Source organism: Mesoplodon mirus (genome assembly GCF_964341445.2).
Source record: "Mesoplodon mirus genome assembly, chromosome: 11".
Classification (NCBI taxonomy): Eukaryota; Metazoa; Chordata; class Mammalia; order Artiodactyla; family Ziphiidae; genus Mesoplodon; species Mesoplodon mirus.
This window is the reverse complement of record NC_138987.1, coordinates 90,523,535-90,543,644: the sequence shown is the minus strand read 5'-3', so window position 1 is coordinate 90,543,644 and position 20,110 is coordinate 90,523,535. Positions and strand designations below refer to the sequence as shown.

The window sequence follows — 20,110 nt, the reverse complement described above, 5'->3', positions numbered from 1 at the left end:
CCGGATCGTCACTTCCGGCGGACGCTCAGCGTCTTGGTGTCGTCACTTCCTGCCGGTACCGGTGTGGACGGTGTGGGTTGTGACCGCGGCTTTTGCGGTTCTCCCCCTCCCCTACTCTCCTCCCTCCCTCCCTTTCCCTCCCTCGACGGCGGTCGGTCGTCCGTCGCAGACTCCCTGATCCGTCCCTAACCCCTTTCTGACCTCGGGGCCACCGGATTGGCCTTTTCCCGTTTCCCGGCCCAACCCCAGAATCAGGGCTGGGGCCTTGAGGCGGAGGCGGTGCCACGGAGGAGAGAAAAGACCAGACGACCCTCGGCTCCCACGCCGGATCGCACGGCTCGCAGCCGCCATGGCAATGAGGCAGACGCCACTCACCTGCTCGGGCCACACGCGGCCCGTGGTGGATCTGGCCTTCAGTGGCATCACGCCTTACGGCTATTTCCTGATAAGCGCTTGCAAAGGTGAGCAGGGCCGCTGATCGGGCCCCTGACGGCTGGGACTGGGCGGAAAGGGAGTGGGGCCGGCACTCCCCTTTGCGGAGCGGACTGCGGCTCTCGCAGCCTTTGAGGTTAGGGTCCACGCTGGGCTGTTGGGGAGAGGAGTAGTGTTAGGGTTTCCTCAGCTGACGCCGAGGGGCTTTGCTAAGTAATGCCCCTAACCAAGGTCTCTCATTTTAGCTTTATTGCTATTTCTGGAGAAGCTGAACTGTGCACTTACTTAGACGCCCCGGCCAGCAGATACCGTAAATAATCTTTCAAGGATTCGGGGAATGCAAAACTAGGCCAGGCCTTGTGTTACACCTTAGTTTACAAAGACTTGCTACTCCTATTATCTCATAGGATATTGTTTTGTTGTATGGAATTTTTCATTTCCATTTTTCATTTTTAAAATGGAAGCTGAGACTTACTGTTAAGAAGTTTGTCCAAAATAAGACGCAAATCTAGATTGTTTTGACGCAGATCAGTAGTCTTCTCACCGAATTACAAATGCTTCCCAAAGAGTATGTCCAGCTCGGTTCTTCAGTTAATTTATTTCTGGACGTTCCTTAGTGATCCCTGTGAGTGAGAATAGTTAGACAACAAAAGCAGTTTTCCACTTTGTTTTTCAATATGATCATTTTATGTTTGAATCTTAGATTTTAAGTAATCTAAACTTGTAAATCACATGTCTTCTTAAATATCTTTTAGATGGTAAACCTATGCTACGCCAGGGAGATACAGGAGACTGGATTGGAACATTTTTGGGTCATAAGGGTGCTGTTTGGGGTGCAACATTAAATAACGACGCCACCAAAGCAGCTACAGCAGCTGCAGATTTCACAGCGTAAGTGCCGCCAAAAATGGCCACCTTTGGAGTTGTCTGTGGACTGTGTTCTGAAATGATCAAGTTATTCATAGAATTCTCACTGCCTGCCATATAGAACACATGGTGTTTGATCTCACCAAAATTCCACCCTGATCCTGCCTGCTTCTTTCTCTTAAATGGTTCTCAAAATGTTCAGAGACTTAAATGACTAAATTCTGCATGTCTGGATTGGGACCCAGGAATCTGCATTATTAACAGACACTTCAGATAATGAATGTTGGTGGTCATGCTTCCAAATACTGCCCCACATGTGCTGGCTGAGTGGTATCATTGACTCCTATGACTTCCTAGTGCTAATGACCCCACGTTTTTAGCCCAATTTCACTCTCATTTTTGTTAGACATATTTAAAACTCCCCAACTCAATTATTCTTCATATTTTAAGTTTTTTAAGGCTGAAATCTAAATCATTCTTGATTTTTCCCTTCCATCTAGATTATCATCTTTGTTGATTCTACCAGCAGAATGTTTCCTGACCACATTGTTTCTTATGCCTCGGCCACTGCCCTAGTAGTTTAGGTCCTACCACTTGTCCTTTCCCATCTGTTCATCCTCCCTGGTGCTGCCAGTTGTATTCGTGAACACAGATAAAGATGTCATCATGTCACTTCTCTATCTCATGATCTTCTTGTCTTCCCTGTGCTTTGTCAGTGGTCCATGATCTTGGGTGTACATTGGAAGCTTTTAAAATACTCAGATGCATGTGTCTAGAAATTTTGATTTAATTGGTCTGGGCGTGCAGTCCCGAACATCAGTTCTTTTCCTTCCTTGAAGTTCTAGGTGATTCTGATGTGCAGCCTTTAACCACTGGCCTAAAGGTTAAATTTCACTTGTTGGCTCTTGAAAATTTGGTCTCATCCTAGTTCATCATTATCATCATCTGGCACTGCACGCCGTATGCCCCACAGTCTAGTTATACTAATATTGTGGCCAGAATACACCTTACCTATTCTGATTTTTGGCGTTTGCGTATGTTATTAAAGTGATTTGCAGTGACCCACTTTCCGCATCTGAGCATGTGTCGTATATAACCTTGGTACCTCTAGTTCCTAATTGTGTTTGTGATTTAGCAGGCACTTGAATGCTTAAACTAAGGAAGGCAGTGTCAAGGGCTATTGCACATGTAATACTCTATTAAAAGATTTGAGGCTCTGGAGAGTAAGAGTGGTCTTGTTGATTTTTTTTTTTTTTTAACAGAATTTCACACTAGGGAGCAATTGTAAATGTGTTTGTTGCTCCTTTGTATTAAGCAAATTAAACATACTAAGTTTATTATGAAAAATGAAGGCAGATTGATTGAGTGGTGGATACATGACTATATATTTGTTGAAACTCATAGACCTCTATATCATGGAGTTAGTTTTACTATATGTAAGTTTTTAAAAATAAAATTTTTTTAAATGAGAGGGAGATATAATCCCATGCTTATGTGGGATTAAATTTGAGATGATGAGAGAGCAGTAAGAAAAGTTATAAATGTCAGTATGAACTTTTTTTCTGTGCCTTCAATGAATAGATGTTATTATGTTCATGAATAACCATTGTAAGGCTTTGCACGCTGCCCTATTGTGAGTGTATGAAATTCTGATAAAATAAGGAACTGCTTGGTTTTATGTCAGTCCTTTAATGTCAACAGCTTCAGGTCAAATGTTGCTGTAGATGTCAGCATGTGTGCTTATAATGTGACAGAGACTCCTTTGATTGTTAATTATGGGAGGTGAAAAATAGGAAGTAAAAGTGATTCTCAGACAAGGAAGACTTGTGGAGTGTTGGAAGGTGAAGGTGCCCATTCCTTCTTTTTGCTCATACTGTTCCCTGTGTTAAACTTCTGGCTCTTACAGTACTTATTGACTTCAGTGTCATTGCTTTTTGAGGCCAGGGGCCATGTTTTATATTTTTTTGTATCCCTGGTTTGTTCAGTACTTTATGTTTGTCAAATAAATAACTTAAGGAATTTTTCTAAAGTAGAAGGATAAAGAATGGACGAATTATAGATCTTGGTTTTGCTTCTAAGACATTTCTGTCTGCCATGAGTTCAGCTTTTTTTTTTTTTTTTTCCCTTTATCTCCTCCAAAGTTTGTTTTTTGCTCAGTTCAGTAGGAACATTGTCATTGGGAATGAATGTCATTGATTTTATAACAGAGATAGAAAATTGGAATTAAAAGCTCTAGATTTCAGATATTTGGTAAGTGGATTTAAAAAATGTCATTATTGAAACTAGGTCCCAGTTTGGTGGTAAGTTAATAGTTAATAAAGTAGTATTTTAAGTTAAATATAATTAGGTAATAAATGTAACAAGACCTTAGACACTATAGACATTAGCATTAAAAGAGACAAGCTTCTGAATTGCAGTTCTGGACAAATATATTTCTGTTAGTCTCAGTTCTGTGTTATCTGGCCCTAACAATGTTAATTACATGAGCAAAATGCTTTCTCTCCTCCTGCTTGACGGACGGTCTTGTTCTGATCTTTAAGAGACCTGTGCAAAAGCTTGTTAGGAAGGATGCCCATCTCTGTAAAATCCGTGAAGACTCCTGGTTTGTACATTTAGCCAAATTGTAATGCCAGTCCTCTGGAAAAGAATAAAGCACATTAGATAGAAATTACTGTTCATGTGATAATTACTCTGAAATAGAGAAAAGTGTGTGAAAAATATGGCAGTTTAACTACTTAAGAGAGTTCTGAAAAGAGTATTCAGGATTTTATCTTGCTGCCAGAGGCACAGCTATCTTTGTTTAGGTCACTAACAGCATTAATGGCCCAAACCATTCATTTGAGGACTTGTCTGTGTGTGGGTATTCAGTGTTGCTTTTGTGCTTTCTTAACGTTTCAGGTCTCAGGGTCTGTGTTTACAAGTGGTTATTAAAAGCATTAATTTTAATGGGGCCATATTGTCTGTGTTTGAACCCAGGCACCATCCTTTAATAGCTCTGTGACCTTGTGAACTTTATTTAATCTCTTTTTTTTCAGTTTCATTATCTATAAAAATGAGAATAGTGATAGTGCCTACCTCTGGTTGTGAATATTAAATAAGTTGATATGTTTCTAACATTTAGAATATTGCCTAAAATCTAATAACTGTGTAAGTGTTACATGCATAAGGTAACACTGGTAGCTACCAGCCCTACTAGACCAAAATCGTGTTATTTTGGAACTTCTGCGCTAAAGCCATGAAACCTTTCGGTTTCATGCAAGGAAGTTTGAGTAGATTTCAATGACAAGAGGGAATAGTTTTGGGTGTTTTCCCCCTCAGTTAAGGCTCTGAGGTGCCATCACATAGTGAGAAAGATGTAAGCGTTTACATTAGCCAGGCCTGAGTTTATGTGCTAGCCATGCTGTGTATTTTCAGTTTGATCATGGGATGCTTCTTAAACTTCGGTTTTCACATCTGTAAAATGAGTGTAAGTCTGATTTTTGTGCAAATCAGAGAGATATTTCTCCAGTTACATGCCTGGAATCTAGCATAGTGTCTGTTACATAGTAGGTACTCGGTTAATGGATGCTGAGTCTTACCCTTCAATTGCTCTGTGTCTGTCTGTGAGGTGTGGGAGTGTGTGCATTCTTTGTTTATATTCTTCTCTTTTAATGACTTGTATGGGGTCTGCTGTTATGGAACTTGACCCAACTAAAGAGCTCCCCAGCTTACCTGATTAATCATAGTTGGTATAAATTATTTTTAGGTGATTGTTTTTGTTCCCTCATTCTTAGGTTTCTCAGAAAATTCATTAATTTCATGTTTATCTAAAGGATAATTTTGTTCCTATTTCTTGTGGAGAAAATATATTCAGCAGAGCCAGTCCGTGGGTCAGTTTAGAATGTTAACGAGGTAATTCGGGCAGTCGAGTCAGCTGATGTGTACACTGTCCCAGAAACACCATCCTCTTTATATCTTTTAATTCGTAGAGCTAATGTTATCACTACATCTCCTGATCCTCTTCTCAGTCCCTCTACGGTCTTCATCTGGAGAGTGCCAAAAGTAAAGAAGATGCCTGTGCTCTGTCCAGAGAGGGCTTAAGTAGATCTAGTACAAGTGACTAGAACATGCTCTGCCGAGAGTGCCGAGCTCAGTTTTACTAGTGTTTCTAAATAGGAGGAAAACAGCTAGATACATGGGCCTTCTGGATGACGCGATTAGAGTCACTCCAGTGCCTTCCTCCTCACCAGTGAATGGACATGGTCTAAGCAGCGTATTAAGATTTTAAGGAGTTTGGGGAAGATGATTGAATATACTTGAAAGTAGTATTTCTAAGGACATTGCCCAGAGTTCCTTTCAGACATGGCATCATATGAACAGGATAGAGATTTCAGGTATATTTGATGTTTTCTTCACTTTTGACACCTTCTGTTATTGCAGCAGTCTAATCTTTGTGAACTCTTATCGCTGATTTCCCTGTGATTAAGAGTAAGCATATGTAAACAAAAGTAAAAGCAAAGCAAAATTAAACACAGTAATCAGTATAAGCTGAGCTCTGTGGAAAAAACAGAAAGGAATGGTTAATGGAGGCGAGATGAATAGAAGGTTTAGTGAAAAGATACCATTTGCGATGAACCCTGAGGATGAGTAGAACTGTGATAGCTGAGAATATAAAATACATGCTTAATAGAACAATATGAGCAAAGACAGAGGAGCCTGGAAGAAAATACATTGCTTGTTTGAGGAATGGTCTATAACCTGGTGTGACTAGATTAAGAGAAATAATACAAAATGAAGTTGGGGAAGTAGGGTTGGACCAAGAGAGTTGAATTGGAAATGGGAGAGATTAGAACAGGTTTCCTGTGCAAAGAGAAATTAATATTTGAGAGTTTAGTAGCAGTACCACTCATAGTTGACATTGTTTCTCTCAGAACATATTTACTCAGCCACTCATGACTCAAGTATATAATTTGCAAGGTTTCTGTTGTATCATCAGCGTTTATTCCTGTTAGATGGTTCATGTTTCTTTACCGTTGCACATGCTATTAATGCTTATCTACAATGGCCTTTCCCATTTTTTTCCCCTGGCATATTTCTCCGTGCTCTTTAAGGCTACAGGTTTTGATGCTTAGATTTTCTGGACTTTCTGGCATAATTAGTGGTGTGTTTTTTGTTTGTGTTTCTATAGTCACGTGTGTTTGTCATTTAATTATATTTCTTAAATGTATTATTTAATGGATATTTTTTTTCATCTCAGCTAAAGCTAATGCTCTACTAAGGCAGGAACTTTCTTTGGGATCATTTTTTTTCTCCCTTTTGTGCCCTAGTATTGAGTCTAGAGTGATATACTTGATATATGTATTGTGTGTTTAATGAGTAAATGAAGAAAAGATACTCCTTGCTTTTCTCTGTTTTTCTTTCTCCACTATTTCATTGTTCACTTTTTTCCTAAAAATAAATGTCAATTACATTAAAATGGAAATCTTTAGGGAGCATAGCTTGTTCCTCATAAGTTTCTTTTCCTGCGTGGAAAGTTTTCTTGTTTATTTTTCAATGACCTCTTCTGACCTAAAATGAATTGTTTTTTTTTCTTCTTCTTTACTGTTTAAGCTTTTTTATTTGGGGAACCCCTTACAGTATTTTTGTGAACTATTATTTCATCATTATCCCCCAACATATACACACACATATGTGTGTGTGTGTAATCACATATATATTTTGGGTTGGGTTAGGGAAAATAACAGATGAGAGATTTGAAATCATCTCAACATTAGCATTATATAATCAAAGGCTGTTACTTTGTGTAGAAGTTAATTGGACTAGGATTTGAGAATTTAAGAGTCAACTTTGAGGAAGAGATGGGGAGAATATTTTCTTCTCTGCTGTCCTGTTTTAAAATTTCATGTAACCTCTGTCAAGGCTTTTCATTCTCCTGTAAAATTCTTTTAAAGGACTTCTTGTTTTTCATTTCTTGTTTCTCGTGTACACGAGAGTAAAGAATAGAGGAAAAAATTGGAAAGGTGAAACTGAACTGGTTAAAGTGTTTACAGTCTTGCTAAAAGGATATTATGGCTACAGGCTAAAATGAAAGTAAGGATGGATTGGTTCATGAAACTTGTTTATTTAAAATTTGATATTTTCCATTGTCAAAATTAGATTGTTATATAGTTTTTACCTTATCATGTAGTTATATAACATTTTAAATATCTTCCTTCTTCGGTAATTAATTGTCAAAATTACCACATGTTTATCTTTTAATTTTACTTTTTATTTTTAGCAAAGTGTGGGATGCTGTGTCAGGAGATGAATTGATGACCCTGGCTCATAAACACATTGTCAAGAGTGTGGATTTTACGCAGGTATCAGAAAATGGAATTTGTTTTAGGAAGTTAAATTGCTGTTATTATAGGATATGACAGTGGTTTTCTATTTGATTGGTTTGTATATTTGGTTTTCTGGGGGAATATGTGGTGTATATCGGCTTATATTTGATTTGACTGTAGATTAAACTGTACACCTTTACAGTTGACTCTTGAATAACACAGGTTTAAACTGTCTAGGTCCACTTAACATGGATTTTTTCACTGATAAATACTGCATACTGCAGTATCACATGGTCCACAGTTGTGCAATCTGCACATGTGGAGGAACCACATGTGGAGGAACCACATGTATAGAGGGCTGACTATAACTTATACGTGGATTTCGACTCTGGGGAGGGTGGGTCCCCTGATCCCTTCGTTGTTCAACTCAACTGTATTTCTTCTTAGTTGATCCTATGAGGCTTTTAAGAACCCTGGAACTCTTGTATCAATACTTCAACAATAGCAACAAACATCTGAAAAGCCCAAATAATGTTTCCCAGCCACTTTCAGAAGGGAGAGGATAAATTTGAGATGATCACAGATGTACTCCTCCGTAGGCAGCCAGATCAGGGCCGACTAAGAGAAGCCATGTGGAGGTGGTATGACATTTGAACTGGGAAGCTTACAGGGCTTTGGCTATTAAAAATGCTCTACAGTATTTTCTCAGGAGTAATTGGTCTGTATCATCTCCTTGTGACATCTGTGAGCCTTATTTGGATTCTGTTTCGTGTTGAAGTTTCAAAGAGATGTAGCTTTTAAAATGGTTAATCTAGTAAGATCTTACTTATGTGTGTTTTCAGGATAGTAATTACTTGTTAACCGGGGGACAGGATAAACTGTTACGCATATATGACATGAACAAACCTGAAGCAGGTAAGTGTAATTTATACATACTTGTGGTTTTGTTTTCTTTTAATTTAAGTAACTTTTCCTGATTAAAGGAATTCATATTTAGTACTCAAATTAGGAAAATAAAGATAGTCACAAAGAAAAAAATTAAAGTATAGTCCATCATCCAGTATTATTAATTGCTGATAACGTCTTTAGCTTTCGGTTCATGTTTTTCCAGTTCTTTTTTTAATGCAGATATCTTTTGAAATATTGATTTATTTACTACATTGTGCTTGTATAGCCTTCGTACGATTTAAAAAATTATCATGGTAAATTTTTATTATGATACTGAGTCTAAAAAGGTGTATAACAGTGTTAACTACCTTTTGGTTAGAAGGAGTGGTTATTATCTGTAGAAGGTGAGAAGGGTAAGAATTCTCAGTGTGTATACATACTTAGACTTTTGAACCACATGGGTATATTAGCTATTCAGAAGAATTTTAAAAATCTGTAATAATAGTTTTTTCATGTCTTTAAATAGTCTACTCATTCTTTCTAATGACTGTGTGGCTCTCTATTCTGTGGGTAAGTGAACTAGCCAATCTCCTATTATGGCTTATTTGGTTATTTACAAATTTTAAAGATTATAAGCAGTGTTGTGCTCAGCATCCTTATAGTTGCATATACTTCCACGATTGTTTCTGTAGGATACCTACATAGAAATAGAATTGTTGGGACAAAAAGGAGGTACGCTTGGAAGCCATTGATAGATACTACCAAAGGGCCCTCCAGTGAAGTATAAAAATGTATCTATAGCTAACCTGTTCTAGCAAACACTGATAACTAGCTTTATCTTTGCCAATTTAATAGAAGAAAAATAACTCTGTCTTATTAATGTGCACTTGAAAAATTATTCACGAGATTAAAATACTGTTGAATACCATTTTAATGTACTTCTTTTGTGAACTAAGCACCTGTACATCTTTTTATTGCTCGTTTTAAAGTTTCTTTATTGTATTCTCATTAGTTATTTGCTTTTAAATTTTGTCAGTAAGGTTTATGGTATGCACATTTTAAAAAATTGGGTGGTAAAACCTATCATTTCCTTTATGAATTCTCTCATTGCACAGACGTTGTAAGTTATACCTTTTCTTCCCTAGTCAGATATTCACCTCTGTTTTGTAGTATTTCAGTGCTTTTCTAGTCACATACTATGTATTTTAAAAGCTACCAAAATATGACAAAAAGAATTTTGTTTTATTTATTATATATTAGTTAGGGTCTTAAATTTTGTATCTTGGGTACTACTGTTTATTCATAAGTCAATAAACTTTAGAAGTTTGTAAGAAAGTCAAAGCTACATTGGAAATTAAACAGTTGTTCTTGAAATAGCTTTTCTAAAAGTACTTCTAAGGTGAGGAAACAAACTACCTTTGTGGATTATTTTCCTTTGGCACCTGGTAATTTTCCTTTTCATTCTCTCTAATAACTTTATGCCAAAACATAGCAAACTACTATGACCTCACTGAATCAGTGTATCTGTCTGACTCAGCAAGATAGTTCAGGGCTCAGGTAGACAACTTTCGTCTTCTTTTACGTTTCTCAAAGCTGCCTTTTGAAAGTGGCTCTTCCACTGTCTTGCATTGGAAAGAAGAGCAATTAACTGAGCTTTTACTGTCTGTCAGAAACCCGATTAGAAACTTTAGATGATGGCTGCTGTAACGTGTGCGTGGTTTTCATCTGTGTCTTGGTAGCAGTGTCTGTCTGTGTTTTGCATTCAGCTCTTGCTATCCACTCAAACATCATGCAGCCAAAGAGTAAGTTGGGATCATAGTACTGGTGTAGTGTTGTCTCTTTGGACATATCCACCACTGGCCAGCCTCCAAATTCCCACACACAGAACTTTGGGAATAGAAATATTGTCGCTTGGGGGAATTTAATGTGAAATACCTCTAGTAACTGTATTTTTTTTTAAAGGAAAAAAAAGGGCAAAAAAAAAAAAGAAACTGTGAATGTATATTCTCATTTGATTCTTACACTCAAATTCAGGGTATGGTGACTATTGTTAATCCAGTTTCCAAGTGAAGAAATGTAGTCTTCAAAAGGTTGTGACTTGCCCAAAGTCAAAGTTGTGTTGAATGGTATTGCCTCCAACTTCTGCTTTTGCCCAGAGATAATAAGTGGTTTTGTTTTGTTTTTTAAGTCTTTGGAAAGTCTCGAACAGAGACAGGTTCCCACCTTTTTGATGCTTTTCTCTGCCAACAGTGGCTTGGAAGAGGGTCCTAGAATTAGTGATAGCACTAGAATTAGCTCAGGCTGTCTTGTTCCTGGGTCCATATTCTTATTAAGTTATGTCACCTTAGTTATTCTTTTATTTCACTGAAGTACAACAGTTCTTTCAAAAGCAGAAAAGTAGGCTGGAGGGAGTGGTGTATTCAGTCCCATCTACATGTATAGTTCTTGGGTTCCTTGTCACACAGGTAAATTTTTGTTTCAGTATGGAAAAACTAAATGTATCCTAGGTAAACATCAAGTTTAAATTGTGGTGGGCTTTGAAAAGTTGCAGTCTAATTTAAAACATAGTTTTTCTTTTCTTTTTACATAGTTGTTCAAATATTGCTTAGTTTTAAAAATCAAATATTAACAAATGTATTTTAAATTGTTTTATCTTAAGAACCTAAGGAAATCAGTGGTCATACCTCTGGTATTAAAAAGGCTCTATGGTGCAGTGAGGATAAACAGATCCTTTCAGCTGATGATAAAACTGTTCGGTAAGTAATTCTTCTTTAATAATTTAAAGTTTGAAAGATATTTGACCTTAGAGCTTATATTTGAAAGTTTTTTATAACTACTATATAGGAAGAATTGTGTCTGAACATTACAACTTTGGCTGGGCAGGGGTCAGATTTTTCTGAAGCTATCCATTTACTGTTGTAAACATAGAGCAGAATTCAGAAGACAATTAAGACTACTGACACCTTTATAAGCAGATGCTCTTAACCCGGGTCAGTGGGCAGGCTGGCCATAGGGTGTCCAGTAAACCCCTGAAATTCTATACATAGTTTTGTGAGCTGACACCTAATGTATTTTTCTGTGGAAAGATAACTATCAGACTCACAAAAATCAAGTGTAAGAACCATTATTTAGAGCAACGCTGAAATTGATTAGATTAGGAGTGTCTTAATAGCACAGTTTCGCTGAATCATTTGGGAAGTATATTTAAAGTATTAGTTTTGATTTCACCAACAAGCTACCAAATAATTTGATGTTTTATAGGATCTCCAAATTTCTCAGTATCATCTGTAATTTATGAGTTGGAGTAGAGGTTGTTTTACAATTGTGGTTATTTCATTGGTTAATCTGCAGATGTAATTTAAGCTGTCAGCGTTTTTCTTAAATGAGTAAATACCTCCTTATTGTCCTCTTTTTCTTTTTTTTCTTCAGCCTTTGGGATCATGCTACTATGACAGAAGTGAAATCTCTAAATTTTAGTATGTCTGTTAGCAGTATGGAATATATTCCTGAGGGAGAGATATTGGTAATAACTTATGGACGATCTATTGCTTTTCACAGTGCAGTAAGGTATGTCTAAGAAATACCTTCATTTTCTTTTCTGGTAATACAGGGGCAGTTTAAGGTACTTAAAAATTGGAAGGCATATGCTAAGGTATTTAACTCTTTTAAAGGCAAATTTTGGCCTATATTATGTAATATGGAGGGAAGTGTTTCCATACCCGATAATAATGAGTTTTTTAAGAATTTGGTATACTTTAATCAGAGGAATTAATCAAATTAATTTACAGATATTTAGGACATTTATTGGTAAAATTCACCAATTTTTAATCAGTATTTTTCTTAAAAGGATCACTAGACTGGTGCTGTAGTTTATATTGTTCATTACTCTATAAAACCTCTGTGATCTTGATTCTGCTATTTATTTCACTTTAAAATTTCAGAGAAATTAGTGATTTTTTTTTCTGCTTCCAAGTATGGTATAGACCTAATGATTTTTTTTAAAAGAGACTTAATTTTTGTGACTGTAAATATATTAAATGCTGATGTTGAAATTTGGAAAATATAATTTTTAAAAACCTACAGTCCTACAGCCAGAAGGTTCGTGATAGCTATATTATTTGCTAGTCTTTTTTCTTCGTGTGTGTGTGTGTGTGTATTAGTGTGGGTTTTTTCTTTAGTTACTAGTACCCTAATGAGTATAATTTTTATTTTTTTATTCTAAAATACTCTTAGCCATTAAAATTCTTTGCAAACAGTTTTACTAGGTGTTTTGCATCATAGGTTATACTAAATCGTGTATCAGTTCCCCTGTTTTAACACTGCAGTGAGATTTGTGGTACATCTCTTGAATGTTTCTTTACAAGAGAATCCTGTAAGTAGAATTATCAGTTCAAAGGTTAGGAATGTCATGGCTGGAGCAGTCTGCAGCCTGTGTGCTGCTTTGTCACCCTGCCTGCCACAGCCCTGGGTGGGTGCCTTCCACACGCTGTGCACTCTGCTCTCCAGTGGGTAGATTCACAGAGAAACGTGACAACAGAAAATGGTGTTGGAACAGTGGGGATCAGCAGTTTTTCACAGGAAGCTTTGGGAGATGTTGTTTACTGTAGTCTGCCTGAAGTTGGAACACAGTTGAACAAACAAGATGAGTTTGGTGCTTTGGAAAGTGTGAAAACCGCTAGTGAACTCTGTTCTCCTCTATCAGGAGAAGTAAGTGAAATTAATGAAGCCCTTGCAGAAAAACCAGGACTTGTCAATAAATCTTGTTGTGAAGATCAAGAGGACACTGAGTAAACCCTTCAGAATTAGATGAACTAATGGGTGAAGAAGCATGTTAGAAATACAGAAAATCTATTGAGGAGTGAAAATGGAACCCCTAAATAAACTAGTTTGAAACAAACAAAACAAAGGGTGGCAATGTGTTTAAAGTTCTTAGTAAACATGCCACTTACTTGATTTCCATAAGGAATATACCACATTATACTCTGACCAGCAGTCCTAACCTTTCCTCTAAAGGGCCATCTGCAGAGCTAAGCTTCACTGAATGGCAGAAGGAAAGAGAAGGCAGTCGTAATGGAGATGAGCAATTAAAAATGTAAAAGAGTTCATACACAGTGAATTGATGATAATGGTAATGTTATTGATAATAATGTTATTGCTCGGAACGATTAAATTGTACAACTGTGTTCATTGCTTCTGGATTTGGGCAGCGTGCAGCCCTGCTGTAGAACGTTGCCTGAAATGGTGGTGGTGGAGGTTTGCTGGCCTGTTAAAATATTCTAACATTTAAGTCAGAAGTTGCTATTCAGTGATCCTGCGTAAGTCAGCCTTAATTTTCATGCTTTGTAGTGTGGGATGATGGGAATAGGATGGCAACATTTTGGAGCTGAAATACTCTAATGTTGTGTGTTGGAAGCCTTTCAGGATTTTTAGGGTTAGACTGGAAAAGAGCCGATGTCCAAACTCATTGATGTTCAGGTGATGCTACTGTTAATGCATTGATTTTTGTTATGTAGCTGTAGTCTCAGATTTAGTTATTGTTTTATAGCCTGATAGTTAAAAACGGATCCATTTTTAGCAGTTCCATATTTCACAGTATTAAAGGTTTTTTCCTGTTGCAGAAACTTATAAATTCTCAGCAGTTGAAAATAATATACAAATAATCCTTTATATTAATTACTTACTGTAAAAACTTTTCTGTTTACAAAGATAATGCACGCTTGTCCTAGAAAAATTAGACAATGCAGAATTAAATTTTTTTCAAAGCAAAAATCCCAGTATATTAGCCCTACTGTTTTAATTAGCCAGCCCAGTCATTTTCAGGAAGGCATTCGCTGCACAAAATGTGGATATCCCTCTATGGAAGTATCTTTGTATTTTGCGGATGAACTTCACTTGGGCATAGTATCCTTCTGAATTTTTAATTTTTTTGCTCATATTATTTAGAGGGGTTTTTTTAGGTGTTTTTACTCTTTTTTTTTTTAAATTGAAGTGTAGTTGATTTACAAGGTTGCGTTAATTTCTGCTGTACAGCAAAGTGATTCAGTTATACATATACATACATTCTTTCTTTATATTCTTTTCCATGATGGTTTATCACAGAATATTGAATATAGTCCCCTGTGCTCTATGGTAGCACCTTGTTGCTATCCATTCTCTGTATAATAATTTGCATCTGCTAATCCCAGACTCCCACTCCATCCCTTCCTCCCCGCCCTGCAACCACCAGTCTGTGTTGTGTCTGTGAGTCTGTTTGTTTTGTAATTTCATTTGTGTCACATTTTAGATTCCATATGTAAGTGATATCATATGGTATTTGTCTTTCTCTTTCTGACTTGCTTAGTATGATCATCTCTAGATCCATCCATGTAGCTACAAATAGCATCATTTCATTCTTTTGTATGGCTGAGTAGTATTCCACTGTATGTATGTACCACATCTTCTTTATCCATTCATCTGTCGGTGGGCATTTAGGTTGTTTCCATGTCTTGGCTATTGTGAATAGTGCTGCTGTGAACACAGGGGTGCATGTAGCTTTTTGAATTATAGTTTTGTCTGGATATATGCCCAGGAGTGAGATTGCTGGATCATATGGCAACTGTATTTTTAGTTTTTTAAGTAATCTCCACACTGTTTTCCATAGTGACTGCACCAAGTTACACTCCCACCAACAGTGCAAGAGGGTTCCCTTTTTTGCACACCTAGAGGGTTTTTGTTTTTTTTTTAACATCACTGTGTTTGACCAAATGAATATTGGATTATTCCTTGAGTTTCAGAGTTTAGGAACAGTTTAAATGTGTAATTGTTTCCTTATATTATTTATTAAATATTAAAAATTTATAAATATTATCTAAATTTTTTTCTAGTTTGGACCCAATTAAGTCTTTTGAAGCTCCTGCAACCATCAATTCTGCATCTCTTCATCCTGAGAAAGAATTTCTTGTTGCAGGGGGTGAAGATTTTAAACTTTATAAGTATGATTATAATAGTGGAGAAGAATTAGGTGAGTTGTCCTCTTTTTCTTAAAATGATGTAGGTACCTTGATCAAATGTTAGGTTTCAGTGATTAACACCTCAGCCAGTTTTTTAGCTGCTGCTTTGCTTTTAGCTATCTTGCTTTACCGTCCAATGAACTTAAACTTGTTAGAATTATACACAAAGAATAAAAGACAATTTTATGTTTTGTTTCTTTGGGAAAACTGATGGATTTGGGTTGGGTAAATCAAACCTTGGTGAATAGACTAAATAGAATCTATTTTAATTGTTTATGGTTCATCCTTTATTGCTTGAATGTAAGTGACTTTTAAAAAAATTTTATTTATTTTTGGCTGCATTGGGTCTTCGTTGCTGTGCGTGGGCTTTCTCTAGTTGCGGTGAGCAGGGGCTACTCTTCGTTGTGCGTGGGCTTCTCATTGTGGTGGCTTTTCTTGTTGCGGAGCACGGGCTCAGTAGTTGCAGCATGTAGGCTCTAGGGCATGCGGGCTTCAGTAGTTGTGGCACTTGAACTCAGTAGTTGTGGCTCATGGCTCTAGAGCGCAGGCTCAGTAGTTGTGGTGCACAGGCTTAGTTGCTCCACAGCATGTGGGATCTTCCCGGACCAGGGATTGAACCCGTGTGCCCTGCATTGCTAGGCGGATTCTTAACCACTGCGCCACCAGGGAAGTCCCTATAAGTGACTTTTAATGTCACTTTTCAAAGTTTTAGAATGTTTTGGCCACATGTTTTATGCTCTGAAAAAGAGAAGTAAATTATTTGCCTGGTATCTGAGGTCACAATTAGTGAATACTGAACCTTAGACCCAGACATTCTTACTCCAAAATCTCATATTCTTTCTATTCTCATGATAACTTTTTACACTCATGGTAACATGATCATGATGTTCTCTGGGGGAAGCTAGTGCGTGAGTGTCCTTGAGTTGAATAGACATGGAGACAGAACAGGATCACTGGTCTAGTAAACAGCTTTGAAAACTGATAAGGTGATAAGGCATTAGAAAGTAAATGAGAAAAGTTCGTAACTAAGGATGTGCCTTAAACAGAACAACACCACCACTAATCTGAACATTTTCTCTTTAAACTCCATATAGGATCAGCACTGATCCTGTATCTTCATGTTCTGTGTGACAGAACGGCTAGTGGACTCTAGGTAGACGGCTGGGAAATGAAGAGGCAGTGTGTAAAAGAGCTCCATCTGGTGGCTCTCTATAGTCATAATAACAATTGGTTCCCTAGTAAACAGACAGTGAGTTTGGGGTTTGGAAATGGGGATTGAATTCACAGACTTTAGATCTGCTTTCTGTAGATTTTAGAGGGGTTTTCATTTACTCCCTTTCTTTATTTTTATTGGGACACGACGCCTCAGTTTTTTGTATATATTTTTTTTTTAGAGACAGTCTGAAACCATAGTGTGTGCTAGGATTGCAAAGGAGTAATCTTTCAGAGATAGGGTAAACATGATGAACCAGTTTGTGATGAGAATCACTTTACTTTTAATTAGGTATAGTTCTTTGACTTTGCCCTCATGAATTTCACATCTTCCCAATAATGTAGACAATATTTTCTCTAGTATATCAATACTTAAATGTCATGTTTAAGTATTAAATTATCTAAAAGCCCTTCTCTTCTTTTTCAGAATCCTACAAAGGACACTTTGGTCCCATTCACTGTGTGAGGTTTAGTCCTGATGGAGAACTCTATGCTAGTGGTTCTGAAGATGGAACGTTGAGACTATGGCAGACTGTGGTAGGAAAAACGTACGGCCTTTGGAAATGTGTGCTTCCTGGTAAGAATTTTTGTTCATGATTTTGTATCAGTTTGCACTGTTAATTTTGTTTCAGTATTTCTTTCTTTTTTTCTTTTTTTTTTTTTTTTTGCTGGGAAGAAATGACATTTTATTGTCATCGTAATTTGCAAATAAACTCATTTACACTTTTATAAAATTTAATAGTTTTTTTTTTACATCTTTATTGGAGTATAATTGCTTTACAATGGTGTGTTAGTTTCTGCTTTATAACAAAGCGAATCAGTTATACATATACATATGTTCCCATATCTCTTCCCTCTTGCATCTCCCTCCCTCCCACCCTCCCTATCCCACCCCTCTAGGTGGTCACAAAGCACCGAGCTGATCTCCCTGTGCTATGCGGCTGCTTCCCACTAGCTACCTATTTTACGTTTCGTAGTGTATATATGTCCACGCCACTCTCTCGCTTTGTCACAGCTTACCCTTCCTCCTCCCCCTATCCTCGAGTCCATTCTCTAGTAGGTCTGTGTCTTTATTCCTGTCTTACCCGTAGGTTTTTCATGACTTTTTTTTTCTTAAATTCCATATATATGTGTTAGTATACGGTATTTGTCTTTCTCTTTCTGACTTCACTCTGTATGACAGACTCTAGGTCCATCCACCTCATTACAAATAGCTCAATTGCGTTTCTTTTTATGGCTGAGTAATATTCCATTGTATATATGTGCCACATCTTCTTTATCCATTCATCCGATGATGGACACTTAGGTTGTTTCTGTTTCAGTATTTCTGTCTTTATAGATTTTAAAGTATATAATATGGTTACAGCAAAGAGAAGCCCGTGACTAATAAATCATCCACTGTGTCTTTGGTTTAAATTTTTTTGTTGTACAATATATTCTGTTCCTAAATTTGTGTGTGTGTGTGTGTGTGTGTGTGTGTGTGTGTGGTTTTTTTTGTTGTTGTTCCTAAATTTTTACCCTAGATCATTTGGTGAATGGAATACTCCTAATGCAAAATTTGCTAGAGGACAGTATAAAGAACTTATAAGTAAATGTATTTAATCTCTGAATACTACTACTTAGTGATTCTTACTAGTAAAGTAGACATGTTTTTTAATAAAAATACTTAGTTAATGATCCCAGAGTAGTTGTAATATGGATCTAAAAGTATGAATCTAAAAGACATACTTTTTTAGAATCACAATTATTAAGAAAGCTGTTCCTCTTATGTTTTGTAGCTCATCGCTTGGCATAGTCTCGGCGTACTCTTCTTGCTTGTTAAATGCTAGAAATTGCTAGTGATATTATAATTCACATAATCATCATTGCTTTTATTTTCATAGAAGAAGATAGTGGTGAGCTGGCAAAGCCGAAGATCAGTTTTCCAGAGACAGGGGAAGAGGAGCTAGAAGAAATTGCTTCAGAGAATTCAGATTCCATCTATAGTTCAACTCCTGAAGTTAAGGCCTGAGCATCAGGCAGATGTACACAACTTATGGACTAAAACAAACAGAGAAAAGCATCAGCCTCCAGAGTTACTCTCTGCGTAAGGCAAACATGAGCAGTAAATAATGAGGAATATGAATTAGCTCCAGTGCTGGAACTAACCAACTTGGTGATACCTGTAAGTGAAAACGAAAGAGTATCAGCTGAAGGCAGATGGAGTTATGCTCTTGTAGTACGATAGTCTGTTGTCTTTTTAATGAATATGTGCAAACCAACATCCAATTTCTCTTATTACAGGTAGATTTTTTGTAGCTGTTTATGTTATTATGAAGAGGGAAAATATATTGGCCTATTTTTCTGACTTTTCCCTTAAAGCAGAAAGCCATTTTTTTTTGCTTTAGTTATAAAGAAGAGGGGGAATACATGATAAAGTAACTGGTTTGATTTCTCTCTCATTGTACACTGCTTCTGAACATCTAATTGTTTTTAGTTGTCTAAATAAAATGCCTCTAAAACAGAACTGTGTTTGTTTCTTGGGAAGCATTGATAGGTTTGAGTTTTATAAATGGAAATTGCCAGAAAGTTTTTCTACATCATAACTGTATTGAAAGACAACCCGGTTAAAGATTCTGTAGTGAACATAAATTGTTTCCTGATTTTGAAATTCAGTTACTTGTACTGGATTTTTGAAATTTTTATGTGCTTTGGTAGGGTTGTATATACCTTTCTCCCTCCTAGATTGGATAGGGATACTTGACCTGCCTTTTAAAAAAAACTTTCAGAATAATAACTTATTTAAATGATACTTGCTGGTTAAAAGAAAAAAAAAAAGTAATTCAGAAATAGCAGAAAGGTGTCAGAAAAATCACTCAAAATCCCACTACCCCCAAAAAATCTATTAAAATTGAGTGAACATTAACACACATGAGTGTACCTCTGAATGTGTATATGCAGATAGATAGGAAAGATTTTATAAAAATGGGGTAATTGTAGACCTGCAATGTTTGTTTTACTTTATTCTTTTAAGTTCAGTTGGTATTCAGAAAGCCTTTTTTTTTTTTTTTAACCAACCTTTTAATAAAATGAATCAACTGAGTTTAGATTTGTGATACATTTATTTTTTAATATGGAAGGAATATTGAACTAGTAGTTTGGAAATACTTTAGAGAAATGAATAACATCTCTGCCAAATTGCTTTTTCTCTATCTTGTGAATGACCCTTGATAACTTTCCTTAAAAGGAATAACCAAGCAAAAAATAAGTTTTTGAGGATTTCTGGTAAAGTGGCAGAAAGCACAGTAGGCTGTGACTGCCTTAGAGGGCCAAGAGAGGTGTGTCATGGGGAGAGCCAACTGATAATTCACACAGGGTCTCAGCGTGAGGGTATTTTCTTGTCAACTTGCTACATGCCTGGTTCTCTGCTTTGCAGCAGCA

General features: G+C 36.7%; 1 protein-coding gene across 2 annotated transcripts; it reads left to right on the top strand.

Moving 5' to 3' along the window:
- Positions 1–47: 47 nt before the first annotated feature.
- Positions 48–19,196, top strand: STRAP (serine/threonine kinase receptor associated protein). 2 transcript variants are annotated; one of them, XM_082634933.1, is made up of 9 exons: positions 48–461; positions 1,188–1,323; positions 7,556–7,637; positions 8,444–8,516; positions 11,149–11,245; positions 11,919–12,056; positions 15,353–15,489; positions 17,118–17,267; positions 18,577–19,196. In XM_082634933.1, exons 1-9 carry the CDS (start codon positions 350–352, stop codon positions 18,699–18,701), a joined length of 1,050 nt encoding a protein of 349 aa, XP_082491059.1. In that variant the 5' UTR covers positions 48–349; the 3' UTR covers positions 18,702–19,196. The 2 variants fall into 2 exon arrangements, with proteins under 2 accessions (XP_082491059.1, XP_082491058.1); XM_082634932.1 differs by having other exon boundaries at positions 50–461; positions 18,574–19,196.
- Positions 19,197–20,110: the final 914 nt, after the last annotated feature.